Raw genomic sequence first — 18097 nt, forward strand, 5'->3', positions numbered from 1 at the left:
GGTCTGTCCTGGTGGACTGGCTAAAGCTTTGAAAAACATCCTGTAAGGCAGTGGCTCTCAAGACATCCTCTGGTAACTTGTCTGAATTCAGCAGCACCACACTTCAAAAATTAAGAAGTAAAAACAAAAATAATAAAGTGATTCTTCTGTTGCAAAGAACTCAGCCCACAACAGGTAGGTCAGACATTTTTTTTGCCACTGTGGATTCTTATTTGAAGCCTCTGGGTCTATCTTGTGAATCATGTGTGGATGCTTGCACACGTATAGATGTTGCAGTGCTAATATTGTGCAGCAACCTTAGAAGGATCTCATGGTATCCTAGCCCGCTGCAACACCTCAGTGAAGAATCACAGCTGGAGGGCATGAACTTGGAGTAACCAGGATGTTGAAGGCTTTGGGGAGGACAAGGTAATGCAAAAGGGCTTTGCACTCTCCCACAGCAATATAATAAAACACAGCCAATGATATAGTTTCCCAGGGGAGTCAGCAAACTTGGTCTTTACCTCACCGTCCTCAAGCCTCATGTGACATCTTGAAAACACCAAGCCCATGGAAAAAGATGTTAGAATGAATGTATGTCCTTCAAAAGATGTTTAGAAGTCTGTAAATGGGGGACTTCCCCCAACCTGCTCTCAAAGTAAAACATGCACAGTGAGATATGGTCCAGATTGCCCCATCTACTGAGGCCTCTTGCCTTTTATTAACTTAATAGGAAAACTCTGAAGCTAAACTGCACTTAGAAACATAAAAGTGTTAGCCTAAACTCTTCTCGCAGCTAGCTGCTCTCAGGATTGCCACCTAAGGCATCTTTTTTTTTCCCCTCTTTCCTTTTCCCAGCACCTCTCTTCTAAGACAGAGTTCAAACTGAGACACACCTGGTCATGCTGCCTGGATGAGTCAGCAGATGAGCTATGAGTTTCCATACACAGTCCTAAACCTCAGCACCTCCCTGCAAAAAATCACTGTGATGTAATGCCAGTTTAGACAGTGGGAATATCTAAAATTAGAGGGATCTAAAAATGCCACTCCACATCCATGCTTCACTGCACATTTCTTTACAGAACATTTGGAGACAATTCTGGAATCAAAGCTAATTAACTCAGGCCTGGAAGTACCAAGTCCAAACTTTCAGGGTGATTGCAATGTCTTAACAACAATTCTCACCATTAGCTAAATTATTGGTGATCCTCATCACCAGAAGTCACCTAAATTAGCTCCGATGACTGGAGAATCTTCAAGCTACATATCTTAAACATACGTTAGCAGAAGCAAGGATTTCTTAGGGTGGTATCTTTTATTAGACAAACTCTGTAAAGTTAGACAAGCTTGCCTAACTTTATCCCAACTACAGAGTTGATCCAGTAAAAGATATCCTTGCCTCTTGCATAATTTCTGGACTATCACAGCTACAACATGGCACTTTCGCTACCATAACATACCTTGGTGGTATCCCATATGCAGAACACATGGAAGCCTCCTTGGATTTTCCCCCATCATCCTTCCCCAGGCCTTGCTCCATTCATACCAAAAGGACCTCCAGAGACGGGTGTTTCAGAGATATTCAGACTTACCTTTAAAACTTCTGAGGCTACTCAAAGAACCTTGCCTGTCTGAGAACACACGGCATGAAGAATGAGGCAAGAAAAGGGATGGGCTGTTGTCCATCTTTCTTGCCGCCAGGCCACGTGCAGGCAGGAGATGTGGCTATGTGGTGCAGTAGCACTTTTCAGTGAGGATGCCAGGAGGAATTCATGACAGACTCTTCTCTCCCCAACAAATTTATGGAAGGGTCAGGCCTCTTCTCCTCCTACATATTTCTCTTGCCCAGGCCAGCTCTTTGAGATGGTTTCAAGCCCCTGGCCTGAAGATCTTTGCAGCTCAAGAGCTCCCCTTGAAATGACCAGGTTCACTTTCTAACGCTCTGCTTGTACCTGGGCTTGGCCTTTCATTGGCTGCACAAGGTGCCTGGAATTGGTGCTAGGTCCTAACTCTTGCCTGGGTGCCTGTCTGACCCCTTCGTTGTGGGGTGAGACCTACAAAACTCATCACCCCACCCCACTGCAAGAAGTAATGCTCCTACTTCTGCAGGAAGAATTTGCTGCTCCTTTCTTCCCTGGGAGGCTGTGCAAACCTGGCCTCAATGCAAGCAGAGGAATTGTTTTTCAGAGTGCAACACTCATCCTGACAAGTGCCAGCTTGTGGCTGGGAGAGATTCCTTTCCCCTGTGACTTATCCCCAGGGTTCATTGTGAAAGCCTCGCCTAGCTGCACAGGCGGGGCAGGCAGATGGATTTGCTCACAAGTCAGTTCCCAGGACTTCCCCTTTTCACTGTAGTGGATGACTCTTACTCACCCCACTACTCCAGCTTCACCACTGCCTCCAAGCTCAGCTACTCCAGTAGCCCCAGATGTGACTGCTTGGGGGCAATTAGGAATGAGTCTGAATCTGGATTCAAACATGATCGCCATGGGGATTTCACAGCTGCTGCTTAGTCTTGGCAGTGAACTAAATTCCTGGATCCAAATGCTCCTTTATCATAGTGGTTTTGTCCCACTTCTAATCGGAGCTGAAAGGAGGCAACAGCTGAGGTGATAAACTACTAGACTACTTTGCTGAAAGCCTGCAGGAGAAATTGCTTTGCTGCTTGCATACAATTTGCTTTCTGGGCTTGGGGTCTGACTGAGATTCAACTCCGTACCTGACTGCTCTGCAATGGTGCCCACTCCCAGAGCTGCTGGAAGGTTCCTGGTAGCAAGTCTTTCTCTCCTGCAAACAGGAGTCATGTGGGCTAGTGGACAGAGCACTGGCCTATGATTCTGGAGACTGGGGTTCTCCTGGCCAGCTGGTTCCTCATCTACAACTTATGTTCCTTGCTTGTGCTTCAGTTTCCCATCTGTAAAATGGGGATAACAATAGTGACTTCTTTTGAGATCTGCTGATGAAAAGCTAGCTATCCTTTTTTTGTTCTACAGAGGCTCCAATGCCATTCCCTTCTTGGTTCCTATTGTGGGGCATAAGACAAAGACAATACAACATCCAACTGATCCCTGATGATCCAAACAGCTTCTTGAGGCTGTGTTTTGGGTGTTGGCAAAAGCAGCCTGAGCTGGGACCAGCAGTCACACACACACCTCAGAGACATGTTCCAGCCCAGTCCCCTGTATAGAACTAATGTTCTCCCATTTCAGCACAATGGCATTTTTACCCATCATCAGTGTCATTAATGGGAGTTTAAAAGAGCACACCTTATGTGTAGCTATGAAATGTTCATCTTTCCCCTCTCCTTCCATGGGACTGAAATTGGGGTTGAAATAAAGTTTTGCAGTATGTGTGTTTTTAATATCCTGGATGATATGCCCCAGTGATGGGACAGCTATTTAAGAAAAGCTTCCAAAGCTATTATTTCTCCTCCAGCCTTTAGCTGAGATGATGATTTTTTGCCTTCAGCACCTTGCAACTTGGCTGGATGATCTCTCTGGAGTGGATTATGTCATCCGCTGACTGAAGCGTCCACGTTTAATGTATTATTATTTATGTGATTATTTTCCTTATTTAAAGCAGTTAGCCTGTATGGCAATTAGGCATCTAAGGAAATGAGGTTCTTTCCCTAAGGAACTTATAATCTACATTAGAGAGATCATTAGTGAATAATTGAACTCTAACTAATGCTTGGCAACATTCCACAAGCAGAGATCTCACATGTGCTACTCCTGAGACTGAACGGCAGGCATCGATCTGACTCAGCCGGTTTAAAGACAAACAGCATATAGGTTTTTCAGCCATTCTTAGGATATCTACCTCCACAAATGCACACAGGTTACCTATTCTCAGCTGGCATAATATGGCATGGTGCCATTGTCTTCAGTAGAGCTATGTCTATTGATGCTAGGTGACAATCTGACCTGTGGCACATCACTTCTGTTCTTCTCAGTAAGCCAAACGCATTTGTTGGAAGATCCCCACAATGTGGCAAAAGTGCGGGCTCTGTTGCCTTAAGAAAATGGTTAACCTTCTCTCTGACATTCCTTATAAACTACCATTTTTGAGTGCCTCACAAAAGGGAGCAGACTATGTAGGACAGAGGTAAATTTGGATCTAAATGGAAGTATGTGACTGGAAGTGATGTTGGGTCCAGTTCTGGTTTCAAGTCATGCTGACTCTGCAAAAATATATCATAGCCTGTAAGAGATCTCCCTCTGCTGGACACAGGCTTAATAGTTAAGTTCCTTAATCAGGAAAGTTAGTTCACTGTGAAACAACTGGGAAAAGAAGGGCCATTCTATCTGGCCCGCGGGGCCCCTAAAAAATTTAGAAAATTGATATCAATCTGCCCTGGGCTGCCTGTCTTGCGGCCCTCGATGGCTTGCCGAAACTCAATAAGTGGCCCTCTGCCCAAAATAATTGCCTGCCCCTGCATTAGGCAGAGGGTGGCCAGATTTGGTGTATAAATAACCAGCTCCTGCAACAAATGGCTTCCATTATTTTTTAGGTTTAAGGCAGTGACAGAGGGGGCATGGCAGAGCAATGCTATTCTGCCTGATCTTCTACCATGAAGTTCCATAAGTACTCTTACAGCACTGGCAAAAATCAGAACAACCCCATGGCTACTAGATTCAGATCACTAACTCCTCTCTGATTGACTTTCTTTCCCTGGTGCTAAGCATACTTGAGATGCAGGAAACAATCTTATTCTAGATATTGTGTGTTTGGGCTCTAATGACTTCACTTTTTATGTGAAAAATTTAAAGCCATATCATTCTGGCTATGAGAAGGAATGAATTCATCAGTGATTGCACTAGAGTGGGGAATAAAGATAGTAAAAGTTTTAATAAAAATAAAGCAGCTTTCACCTTATACCCGTATGCAATATAATCACACCCATGGACAAAAGTTAATAGAAAGTTTAATAAAAGTACAGTTTTTTAAACTTAGCATATAAAAGACAAGTTTGTTATTCAGTAGGCAACACAACAACCTTTAACCATTATCCTTACTATATTAGCCACAGGATCTGATTTTGTTTCTTTACCACAATGGGAACATACAGTCTTGGATATTACAAAGAAAAAAATATTTAAAAATAGATTAAAACAAAGGCTACTAAGTTAAAAAAGTTCATGTTCCTACTTTATAAAAACATCTATAGCAGGTAAAATATAATGGAAATTATATTTAATAACGTATGTTATATTTTGTTTCTTATATGATAAAAACCATGTCGATACTGTGATTAATAGTACAGCATTTTTGTTACATACGAATCATTAATGGTTGAAACTGTGTTGAAGCACAGAATGTAGGAGATGAAATCACATTGACATTAAGGGAATGTTGTCATTGATTTAACTGGAGCCAGAATTATACTCATGAAGAATAACAGATTCAGAGGGTTTCTTATAAAAAGCCAGACCCATGAGTAGCCTGGAACAGAAGACTTGCAATTTTGAACATGCTTTCCACTAGGATATGCAGACTTTATCTGTAATCTAAGGGAATATGCCATTAAAGGGCTCCCTTATTATTCACTGGGCACATCTACGCGTGTGCCCCACTGCACAGTCATTTAGTACTTGTGCACGGGTCATTTCCAACCCTACTGCATGGTAGCAGTGGCATCATGGTTAGTGCCCGCCGATGCTATGTTGCTGTACAGAAGAGCTACGATGACATAGCGCCTCATGTAGATGTGCCCACTGATGCAATGGCAACTTACTTGGGCCTAATTCAGGTCTCCCACTGTTTTTTTGACTGGCGTAACTTCCTTGGGTCAGTGTATTTCCTCCAGATTTCCATGGCGCTAATCAAGATCAGAATCAGGTCACTTCAATTTACAAGTTAAAAAAAACCATACGCTGACAGTATTAGCTATGAGGACAGCAAAGTCAAACCAACCCTGTTTCCTAGGTCACACTGATCCCAGCACAGAGAACACTGCATCCTTTTCTTCCTTAATGCAATATGAGAAGGCAGAGCAGGATTTTTGTAGACCCTGATTACTCCTTTCCGGTCAAATTTATGATGGAGTGGGAGTTGTTCCTTGGTGGATTTTACCCCTACTTGAAGGTGCTATTGGGCCACATCCAACCCTGTATGGAAATGGATTTCTCTGCTATTGGCAGGTGGCTTGGACTAGCCACGCACAGACACTGTGCCCATGGTTCCCCTCCCACTGCTTGGCATCATGGAGCTCCTCTGGCTACAAGGAAATCCACTGGCTCCAGGGTCCAGGATCCCTTTGAAAATCCAGGCAAGGCTCTCTGCTGCTGGTAACATGGGTGGTGAGGAGACAATATACTTTCCTACGTGCACTCACCTCCCTCTACTCTGTCAGCCCACCGAACATTTCTCCTTCGCCTCCTTCCGCTTCCCCTCATAGAGTAGAAACTTCTTAGTGGGGTCCAGTGCCATGGAGATGACTGACTCTCTACCTTCCATGAAGAAAGGTAAGACAGTAGATTGAGGTAGACCCCTCTGGAAGTAGACACTAGTAGCAAGCTCTGCCCTTCTCATGTTAGCTACATGTTTCTCCCCAAGCAGGAAGTCTATTAAGGTGGAAATGTGATGGTGAATTCAGTGGCAATGCGTAGGGGGTGCACGGAAGTGCACGTGCACCCCCTGAAAGCACTGCGCTCCCCACTTAGACCCCCCCACCTGGTTGCTGACTGGTCACTGGCACATGCCCCCCCTGACTAAGGTGGTACCAGTTGCCCATGATGGTGATACTAATGACTAGGTGCTGATGAGGCATATGGTCCGCATCCTCAGCTGTTGTAATCAGATCAGCTCCTTTGAAGTCACTAATCTGTACCTAATAGTTATCTGGCCCAGAGAATCCAGTGGACTGCTTTGCTCAGGGCTGTCAAAAACTTGGCACCACAAAATACCCACTCATTAAGTCCTGTTTTGAACTGATGTCTCTGAAGTTAGGGACATTGCAGGATCCTGATCTCTCTCAGTGTGGGCTTTCATCCGTGCATGCTCTGATCACTTATGGCAGCTTTGCAAAATGAAGAGCTTTTTTCAGGCTGGTGAAGCCCTCTCTTTGATTCTTGATGAACCCATCCAAAGTGCATTTTCCCCTCTTTGTCTGACATGGGACAGGGGATGATTTTTTCCCATGACTCTTATGCCCATTGTATTATCCTGTGTGTCACTGAAGTGCTGCTCAACATAGCGATATGCCATAAAGTGCATTAGCCACTAAAACTGAAAGCTACAACTTGCATCTGGGTCCCTGCCATTGGCCAAATAAATGTGGCCTGGAATATTTCTAAATGTATGTGCTCAATCCACTTTGTGGTTGGAACAAATCCCATCAGAATTAATTCTGAAGGGCACGGAGTGGCAGCAGCTCTAATATCAATGGCATTATTACTTTCTGCTCATTTTCAGCTTCTGTTTGGATATGGCAATGGCATAGTAGCCTTTAAACTTGACTAGGAAGATGGGGATTGGGATGATAATAGTTAACATACCGAATATTGCAGCTAAGGCAGCCGTCACTTGGCCAAACGTGGTGAAAGGGATGATGTCTCCATAGCCCACCGTAGTGAGTGTGATGAGAGCCCACCAGAAGCAAATGAGAATGTCTGTGAAGTGTAAATCTCCAGTGAATGAAGGGTGAATTCCCAGCAACTCTCCATAGAAAAAGAGGGAGCCAAAGAAGAGGGTTTCAAAAGCCAGCATCATCAGCAGGATACAGATCTCTCGGAGGATGGACTTGAGTGTGTAGGACAGGACTCTCAGGATCAGAGGGGTCTCTATGAGCTTGGATATCTTCAGGAGTTTGAGGAGATAGACTACACGGACAGAGCCAAGCCAAAGGCCAAGTGTTGGCATTTTCTGGATCTGCTTGGCTGTGAAGAGCTCAATGTAAACTGGGAAGAGGGAGAGAAAATCAACAACATTCAGGGGGTTCTTGAGGAACTTCTTTTTGTCTGGGCAGAAGCAAAACCGCATTGAAAACTCAAAAGTGAACCAGAGGACACAAAAAAGCTCCAGGTGGAGCAAGTATGGAGCCTGGTGGTAGTATGGCTCATGGACGATGTGGGTGACTTCAGAATGGCTGACTATGGTGAAGTTACCAGCAAAGAAATCAAACTGGGCCTTTGTCTCCTCACAGAATATGATGACGATGCCAATGATGAACAGCAAGGAAACAACAGCCAAACACTGCAGAGAAATGGAAATGTGAGAGGTGACATTAGTTCAGTGTAAGGGCATCACATAAATTCATAGCTTCATTTCATCCATATGATCCCTCATTTCAGCCGTATGATTCCCAGCATTAGACATTCCCTACTCTCAGCCTAACTTTAACCCAATTTCCTTCTCAAAATTGTTTCACATTCACAGAATCTTTTTTTTCTCTTCTGTCCCTTCCTACAAAGTGGAGCCGAGTCAAGGAATATACCTTGAACTGCTGACATCTAAGATTGTAAGAAATGGGAGGTAGATCTGACAGCTGGAGAGTCATGGGCATGCATCATGGCTGATCATGGGGCAGATTCGCTGGGTATATCCACACTGTTTCCATGGTGCTTTTGGGGAAGGATGCTCCCAGACATGCCCTGCCTACCTGGTCTGGCTTGTATACACCAAACCCAGAAATGTGAGGTTAAACCATTCTAAGGGCATCATCAGAGACTGCCCTGGAGATGTCTGTTTCCAGCAGGCTTGAGAGAGGCAGCAGGGGCAGCTTTAACACAGCATCTCTGGGATTGATGCCTGTGAACAGTAGTAGGTGGATAGGGCATGCTTGACAATGCTCCTTCTCCAGAAACACTAGAGGCATGGTGCAGAAGTACCCACTGAGGTCTCCCTAAAGCCAAATATGTCTCAAAGGCCCTGCTGCTTCAGATAGGCTGGAAAATGTCTTCTGTCTTCTCCAATTTCAATTTACTACCTCAAGTACCTGTTTTTCTAATATGAAAGAGGTGTGGGAGGTACCAGTGAGGACATAGTGTGTGCAAGGAATAGGGATAAACAGCAAGGGAAACAGCAGGAAGCATGAGAATAAGAGAAGTACTCTTGAAAGCACTAAATAACCACTTAACTGTGGTTATTTAAGCACAGCAGCAAATAGGCAGTACCAGCATGCAAAGCAGTGGGGCACAGCAAAGGGACATAACAACAGCAGGCAGAGCACAAGAGCAGAGATATGGCAGACAAAGATAAAAAGGAGTTTAAGTAATATGGAATAGGATATACTGGGGAGCTGACCCACTGCACAAACTGAAATCAGCTAGGGGCTAACAAGGACCTGGGACAGTTGCTTAACATTGGCTTGACCATGACATGATTTTAGCCTGTTTTTGAGGTCTAGAAAAGCAGGGGCCTGGGTTGAAAACACTGATAAAGAAGCAGATTTGATTTTGAGTTGCATCAGCCAGTACAGATGATAAATATCTGAAGTGACTATTTCACAAATAACCCATAGCCTCAAAGCTGATCCACGGAGGAGTTCAGCAGTTTTGAAAATCAATCAGATCACAAAGCGTTCTGAAACCCCCAAATGGGATGCATTTGCAATAAATAGAAAGTCCGACTCTGTCCTCACCCCTCGTTTAGAGCAACCCAAATCCAGGAGTTTCAGTAAAATACCAGCGGGGGACATAACTGGCTCACAGGCTCCTAAATGTTTTGTATTGCTTATGTATGTTGTATTGCTTTTGTATGTTTTGTATTGCTTAACAACTAGTAGATAGCAGGACTGGAAATCTTGATGAGGTAATCGCAGTATGATCCCGTGAATCAGAGCAAATGGAAATCCATACTAAAAATCTTGGTGAATCAGGCTTGTCCAGGGATATTTTTTTAATGCCATTATTCAAGTAGGTGTAAGTAGGACATGTGCACGGAGGTTGTATACTTATTAGTTTTTTCCCCAAGTTTCTAAATTCCAAGAACCCCAACAGATACAGATTTGTGCTGGGGGAGCATTACCTTGGCTCCTAATGAGGAATAAGGCTTTTCAAAGATAGCCCAGATCTTTGGCTGCCACCTGGCTCTCCAGCTGAAATCCCTTCTTTCCATCTGGACTATGAGACACTGGTCATCAGCAAGCTCATTCTCATCCCACATATTGAACTCTTCTGGCTGCCTCTCCTTGTTGTTCAGCTTCAGCCAACAACAGGGTGCTAACTGTGCGTCACTTATCTCCCAGAAGGCCAGCTCCTCTTCTAAGACTGACCTGCAGGTGTCTGCAGGGCAGTGGAGATGCTTGGTTCTGTAATAGTTCAACACATAGCCAAAGAGTTCAGCGCTCCTGTCAAAGAAAAATTCTTTGGTGCTAGAGTCATATTCGTACATGCTATGGGCATGAGGCTCTGTGAGCCTGCACAGCTTGGTCCCTGGGAAGGTGCGGAGGGTGCTACAGTATGTTTCATGCCTGATTCCCCCAACGTTCAGGTTGATCTTCTCCTTTGCACCTTCCATCTTTCAGGGACCAGGGGGTGGCTGCACGTCCCCACTTGTTTCTGTTCACCTCTACAGGTCCTGCAAGAGGGAGAAAGGATAAGAGCAAAAATTAAAAGAATAAAACCTATAAGACTGCAAGACTGAAGCAGGAAGGTTTTCTATGGCAAGTCACACCACCACCACTGAAGTTTGTTTCATAACCTCCCTGAGCACTGCCATTTCCTAGAGACCATGCCTGCCCTTCTGCTCTGCTCTGCTTAAGATGTGTTGGAAAGCCACACTCGTCGCTGTCCCTGCTATCCAAGACTCTTCTGGTAGTGTGCTAGCAACATGACTAACATCTGCCATGAATTATTTGTTCTCTCATCCGCACCCCCACAGAGAAGTGCGAGCAGTGCAGAGCCTTGTTTGGCTTGCCTTCTTGTTTAGGATACATGTTGTTCTGTATTTATGTTAGAGAAAATAAGTGCAAAGACATGCACCTTGCAGTTGGTGCAGAAAGGGTAGTCACTCTGCAGCCTTGAACAGACACCAAAAAAGTTTGTCTCCTGCAGGGACAAGTTTTACCCTTATTGTGAAAAGTGCTGTTGTGCCAGAACAGTAACGTTTTCTCCCAGGGTCTTCACCCCAAAATTTTGGGAAAATTTTAAGACCACACCTGTGGTGCCACATCCAGGAGATTCTTCTCTCTCTCCACGTGGCATTGATGCTAGTGGGATTCAGTGCTGTGTGACTGCAGGGCTGTGTGGAGCAGCCCTGTCTGCAGTAGGGTTGGGAGGATCGAACCCTGAGGTTCTGTTTTTCCCATGAGTTTTCCCATGATGGAGTCATGTTGGACCAAGCTATCTTCCCAGCTGCAGGACGCTGTTCCTGCCTGGAGCCTACTAACAAGACCCCTGGATCAGCTAGGGGGGCTTCCCACAAAAGCCACTCCCTTCTCCCAGGGGCTGACTGCGGTGCCTCCTTCCCTGGTACTCCATCACTGAACACTGTAATTCTCATTCCATTCCTGATCACTTACAAGCTGTCATCAACTTTACTCTATGGAACATGAGACACATTGAGCCCAAATGTATGGAGTTCATTACTCAGTCTGGTAACAATTTCATTAAAGGAAAAGAGATTCTGTGCATCATCTTCAACCCTCCCACACTCCCCAGTTAATGGCAGCAGGACAGAATCAGGACAATAATGTCCTTGGCTTGAAAGGAGGTAATCATGCCTTGAGGTAACCATAGATGTCACACACCCAGACACCTCTGTCATTTCTGACCTATGCCATTACTGGAGTCCCTTCCTCATTGCCATTTGTATCACTCCCTCCTTTACTGGGTCTTGTTGTCTTCTTCCTTCCTATACACACACATACCTGCACCTTGCCATTCATTTCTGTCTGTAGTCTATACTCTGGTATAGAAGAATGGCTTGCTGTGCCAGGGTCATGCATGCAAAGCCTCCCACTGGCACCGGTCTCCTCCCTTCTTTCCAGAAGGTCACTTGTGCAGTCTGGGTGGTCCGAGTTAAGGAGTGTCCACAGCCTGTTTTCCCCAGTGACTTGCTGGTTGTCATGATTTGAAGCTATGAGAGAGGTCCAGAAGGGAAGGGGTTGCCGACTATTTCCACGTGTTACCAGGCTATCTGCAAGGTGCCCTTCCAGCAAAGCTCAGTAAGAGGAGGCTGGAGCCTGGGCTTACATGTTCAGCAGAAACACAATTAATTGATGTTCAGCTATCATGCTGACTCGTTCAGCACTTACATATGCACAAACCAAAAGTTCATATACAAACACACACTGCATTGAACTGAGTGATAGAAAGTAAGGCTAAGACTCTCTGCATTCAGCAAACCTCTTAAAAACGTGCCGTTCATTCTACTTTCAAGCCATCTAAAAAGCAGAGTAGTTTTTAGAGCTCTTGCTAAACCTGTTTACCTCTGCTGACAATATTAGATGCCTCCTGTTCAAATGTACAAATCCCAAGTGAGAAATCAACTAAAAAGTTACATTTTTAGATTCTTACCTTGGTGCTATTGCAGCAGCTTTGTGACCAGGAATGAAGGGAAGAAACCTGGAAGAAGAAAGACAAGTTCAGTGAAAACAGGATGTTCAGTGGCTGGGCTCCAAGCTTGAGGCTCATGGATGCCAGAAAACAAAACCAGCCAATAGAACAGCAAAGATGTTGAGCTCCCCCCTCTGAGCCTGTCCTATCAGCAATTGCTTTCCATCCTCAAGGGAATAACACTCGAACAAGTCAACAACTGCCGGGCCAGATGTGCTCCTGACCACATTACACTGTGCCTCTGCCACCCACTGTTCTTCTAACAACCTCAAAGGACAACAATGTTTTGGAAATATGTGGATCTCAAACTTCATAGGCCCAATTTAAAATTAAAATGTTGAACAACAGAAATGGAGGGTGAATTCTAGTTTTTCTTTTTTTCCCTTTCCTTATTCCCTTTTGTTCATTACTCAAGTTAAAGGGGGGAAAACAACCCCCCCCCCTTTTTATAAGGGGCTTTGTATTTATATTGGGATGCCAAGAGATTAATCTTTTGCACCTGCAGGTTTCAAATTTTTGTCACTGATTATTTTAGGAGGAATTTAAGCATATAACTGTTGATCTTGGTAAAGAAAGATATTATCTAACCTAGCTATGTCTGAGATGATTTTTTAACTTTCCTCTTCAAAGGCCTTGCTTAGATTTGTTCTCTCTGGATACTTGAATAATTCTCTCCGGATACACCTTCAACATGTCTAGCCTAAACAAAGCTGTTCACTAAGGCCCCAGAGTTTTGGCCGATTTAGTTTTAAATTGCATAAGCATAGGGACAGACTGGGACCTCAGCAAAGGAAGTGTTAGCGGACAGTCAAGCCAACTAGGTTCATTTCATTTAAACTTAGTACTTATACTCCTTAGGACCCTGAAATCTTCCTTTCTTCTATCTGAAAAAGAGGGATTTCCATTTGGGTCTTACAGGCTGATGTACAGAGCTGGTTCCTGGTCTCCCCAACATATACCATTCCTGCAGTGAAAGGGGCCATAAGCCGCAGTAACTGAACAGCTGACAATCTGTACTTCCAAAGGTGGAGCACATCCATCAAATGGGTCCACACTGACCCCTCATTCAGCCACCAGCAAAGGCATGTGGCTGATGAAGAGGTGTGGCAAGGAGTTGCTGGTCCACTCTAGGGCCAACAGTAGCTGGTTTGACTTGAAGCCTCGTCTTGTGGGGAGCAGTAAGCGGTCTTTGCCCACCTCCTTAGTTTGGCATTGCGTGCAGCTCACACAGACCCCACAGACATTTGGGGTCTGGCAAATGTCTGTATTCCACATTTCCCTCTGTTCTAGTTTTTGTGGGAACATCTGGGCCTAAGTGAGACAAAGTCCTTCTTACAGTCACTTGGTCATGGACAGTATATCTGATTCCACTGTGACTTCCCACAGTGTCCATAACCAGACTGTTCCTCTCCATCTACTCACTCCCCCCATTGTCCCAGATTTGTGACTCTGGAGCCTTTCATAGTATGAAAAGCCTTTAGTTATCCAGTTGTTTTCTAAACCCTTATTTAAATATGGGTGTCCAATTAGCAGTTCTACACTCTCCAAGTCCTTCTTCAAATCCAGTGAGTTTGTATATCCTCCATTTGCTTCCCCCTTCCCCCCCACCCCGGGATTCTTGGTCCCAGATTAACTGATGCTACTTACCTGATTTATCCCTCTTCTTCTATGGTCTCTGTTAGCTTCATATTTAACAAAGGAAGCCATAGGCTCCACAGTACTGTCTGCTGGATACTTTTGCATGGGTAGGTTAAACATTTGCATTCAGTCAGGTTACTGAAGCCCTGAATGCTAGGGTGGTATGATCCAAAAGAGGAAAGCCATTGAAATAATGGAAAACAAAATTATACAAGCTGTTCCCGAGGTCTGAATAAAGCTCTTTGATATCTGTACAACAGCTTGTGCTTTCTGATTGTTGTTAAAAAGCAGATGAAAAGTGCAAATCTAGTTCCCGAGCACAGGGCCCCTTTCCAAGATTTTGTGCCTGGTATCTTCCGAGAATTCGCTGTCCCTACATGGGGCACTGCAGGAGCTTGGCAACAAATGTCAAACCTCTCCCTCCTCCTTTCACTTTTCTTTGAGTAATGAATCTCTTGTTTCATTTTGACCTAGATTTATTAAGACCCAAGGGCCAGGCTGCTTGGAGAAAAGTTGTTACTGTAGTAAACTTTGCTGCTTTTCCAAAGCCCACATTTTAACAGAACTGACTCAGCTCCACTTGCTGTTGAAATGAAGTCACTGCACTTTTTCCAATAGTGGTGACCAAATCCATCTGCTGAATATGAGGGTTGAGCTATTGTTTCCTATTTTCCAGTTCCAGATTCTTTATTGCATTTCTCCCCAGCTCAGTCTTGTAATTAATCAAAGAAACTTTTGAGTACAGAACAGACATTCTAGGATATTTTCCCCATTTGCTCATATAAAGGAATGTCTGAACTATGTTCTCACACCAATTGTAGATTGGTGTGACATAACTGACTGACTGAAACTGCTGTGATTTTACACCAATATAATAGGGACAAGAAGAATGTGGTTCAAAGAGATTTATAATCTGCAAAAGATTAAAAAGGTTCTTGAAAGGAACAGGGGGATTGAGATTTGCAGGTGGAGATGACCAGCAGTGTCTTGTACAAAAGGTGCCTCCGAACAACAAATTCTGAGTATATGACACCTGAGGTCCTGAAATGCTTGTAGGAAACAGAACCCAAGGGGATACAAAATAGCTATCTATCCCCATTCAGTAGCAAATGAGGGGCATAGTTTCTCCTACCAACCTGATGATTCTGTGCTCCTCCATAGTTTTATAACCTACTGGCCTAAGGGCCTTGTTACATGGTAATTTTGGGTGGCTCCAGTAGCTCTTAACCCCTGGATTGTCCACACAATAATACCTTAAAGTGGCTTAAAGCACTTGTTATGCGGCTCAAAGTTACGCCACTCCAAGGCAGGATTACCTCTTGGTAGGCATAACCCAGCTCCTGTTCCATTAAGGTGTAGCCACTCCACACAGATGTGCCACTCAGGTTGAAAGTGTGACTGCTCCAAACTCCAAGCTAGCCCTAAGCTGATCAACATTTGTAAATGTAAAATAATAAGATCCTAAGCCAGAAGAGCCCTTTTATGCTGCTCTAACCTATAGAAGGACTATTGGAGTATGAGGAAGCAGTAAGTGACTGCCACCCACTCCAGACCACAATAGAGAAGAGAATCTGAGCTCAAATTGTTACTGTTTAACAGATGTTCCTTGTGTGTTAGAAGTGTGGGGAGTCCCTCCAGTTCTGAGGCAAGAGGTGTTTATGTCATGATGCCTGCTGCAACTGGCAAGTTTTCTTGTACTTAGCAGAGAAACCAAGGAGAAAATGGACCATGGAGGTAGAACAAACCCCTCACCCCTAGAAGAATTCTGTGCTCACTGAAGAAGAAGCACATTGCTGGGGGTGGGGGAAGCCTACACAGCTGACACCCCTCATGTGCCTTTTCTAAGGGTCCATAATATAATATCACAGGCTGTCTCTACATTTGCAGTGTATCTGGAAGTACCAATAAAATAGCCCAAGAGAGAGCAAGTGTGTATTTGCTACAGGAATCTTACTCACTCTCTACTAAAATTAGCCTTCAGGAAGCATAGGAAGTTGATAAAGAGACTCAAGAATAGTAACATAATTAAGAATGAAATCTCAGTGAAACCCCATTTAACTTAACAGGAAACTGTGACTGTGAAGGCCAGTTGGAAGAAGCACATTCAGAACAGAAATGTGACAGAGTGGCTGGGGGTGAAGAGAAAAGAACCACACTTGCACCCTCCCTTTCACCTTTAAGGGGTCTAGGATCCTCCGGGACGGCATGGAGCTCCGGGAGCAGGGCTAACTGGACTGGAGCTAGTCCCCACTTTCGACTTCACCGAAGAGAATGGTCCAGCCAAGAACCGGGGGCAGGGATGACTCATGGCCAGGATCCAGACAGTCCAGCCAGGAGGCGGACTCTCATGTGGTGGTGGAACCAACCAGGCATGTCTCCCCTAATGAGGAGCAGTGAGCCAGCTGCTGTAGGCACAGTTCCTGACCCCACAGGGAGCATGAGTTACAGCTGCGCAGCAGAGATGGATCCAGATTTGTGGTGGAGATCAGATGCACTCCTTAAGAAGCCCTAGAAGTTGACCCATGGGTGAGGACAGACAGCAGCATTTGCAGAGCAATGGATAGGTGAGGAGCAGCTGAGCTGCTCACCTTTCGTTGTACTGTACTAATCCATAATAGACTGCTAGGTATCCCCAGGGCAAACCCCAGGGCATTTGACCACAGAGGGGGGAACTTTTGAGACTTTATGCAAGGTAAAGCGTCAGTGACTCCTTGATAAGGACTAAGGGTCTGTGAAGCAATATCCACATGGAGGTTGAGGTGGGAGTGTAGGGGCCGGAGGAGCTCCTAGTTTGTTCCTTATGGCTCAACATCTGATGCAGTCAGCAGTATTGGAGATGAGCAGCTCACATAGGCTCCACTCTTAAGAAGATGGGATAATCCCTGGATGACCCACCACCTCCCTAATCAGTATTATGCCAAAGTCGTGGCAGGAGAGATTGTGAGGACTGGGATACCCTAACCTTCTGAGGGGAGAGAACAGACAGTGACTGCGTTGTGGAGACATGGCTACATACAACCACCAAGATGTCTTCTTCTTTAAAAAAAGGAAGTTGAAGATGACTCGGTCACAAGAAGTTACATTTCTTAACCTGGAGATTTTCAATTTTTCAAAATCACTATTCTCAGGAAGGTAACTCTTTTGGACAACCAGTGGGCTTTTCTTTCTGGATCTACCTGCAGTCCAGCTTGATGTTGTTTACCAAGCTGCAGCAAGGTGACTAAAATATTAATGTGGCGGATTACCAGGATGCAGTATATGAGTAAGAGCCAGAGGTTAATTTGTTAGCAACACACTAAAAAAAATGATCTGTCAGCAGATTTACGGGATGGAATTCCACAAGCCTGCTGAGAAAGTCAGCTGCAATACAAGTAGTTAATTTTGCTTGAAAAGTTAAAATAATTGGCATTTTTATTATGAATATGACATAATAGATTTTCTCTGTTGCATTTTCTCTTTTTCTTCTTGGGAGGGTAGCTACACAGAAATTCTGAGCATTGCCACTATATACCCAGTTCTCATGCTTTCCATTACTGCAAACAGATTTTTGAGTGGAGGGGGAAATAGGTCAGAGTTTGCTAGTTTTGAAGTTACCAGAGGCTAAACCCTTCTAGATTTATAAGTCCAAGGGACAGATTTTTTTTCAGTGAACTGCCATGGGGAAGGGAGAATTTCTACTTCCTCTAGGGTCAAGGTCTTCTCATCACCATGGGAATCATACTCACCCTCATCTGCACAGAACAAAGTTTACAGGTGCCTTTGTAGTTAGGATGGTTTTTTCCACCAGATGAAAGCTCCACAGACAACAACCAAGCCAATATGAAGTCTCCAGATTCATGCATGAAGTTCCCACAGGGGCTTCTACAGAAACCTCTCTCAGGATTGTCATTTGCAAGAATATAAAGGATATCTGCTTATCAGGGGAAAAACAGAAGGAATACTTCCCTCTAAAGACATTAGCTAAGTAACAGCCACAGATAGAG

At 44.5% G+C, this 18097-nt stretch overlaps 1 protein-coding gene across 1 annotated transcript; it reads right to left on the bottom strand.

Moving 5' to 3' along the window:
- Positions 1–4887: 4887 nt before the first annotated feature.
- LOC102374973 (potassium voltage-gated channel subfamily C member 1-like) lies at positions 4888–12499 on the bottom strand. Its single transcript, XM_006020510.3, has 3 exons — positions 12438–12499; positions 9946–10497; positions 4888–8172 (listed from the first exon to the last, which is right to left on the bottom strand). Exons 2-3 carry the CDS (start codon positions 10435–10437, stop codon positions 7372–7374), a joined length of 1293 nt encoding a protein of 430 aa, XP_006020572.2. The 5' UTR covers positions 10438–10497; positions 12438–12499; the 3' UTR covers positions 4888–7371.
- Positions 12500–18097: the final 5598 nt, after the last annotated feature.

The sequence above is a fragment of the Alligator sinensis genome, unplaced genomic scaffold, assembly GCF_000455745.1.
Source record: "Alligator sinensis unplaced genomic scaffold, ASM45574v1 scaffold809_1, whole genome shotgun sequence".
Lineage (NCBI taxonomy): Eukaryota > Metazoa > Chordata > Crocodylia > Alligatoridae > Alligator > Alligator sinensis.

Bases quoted from the DNA above. Each gene is read 5' to 3' on its own strand.
- LOC102374973 (XM_006020510.3), bottom strand. From the start codon at position 10,437: ATGGAAGGTGCAAAGGAGAAGATCAACCTGAACGTTGGGGGAATCAGG. The intron at 8,173-9,945 runs GTAATGCTCCCC...ATTTCTCTGCAG, and splicing joins ATTCCTCATTAGGAGCCAAG to TGTTTGGCTGTTGTTTCCTT.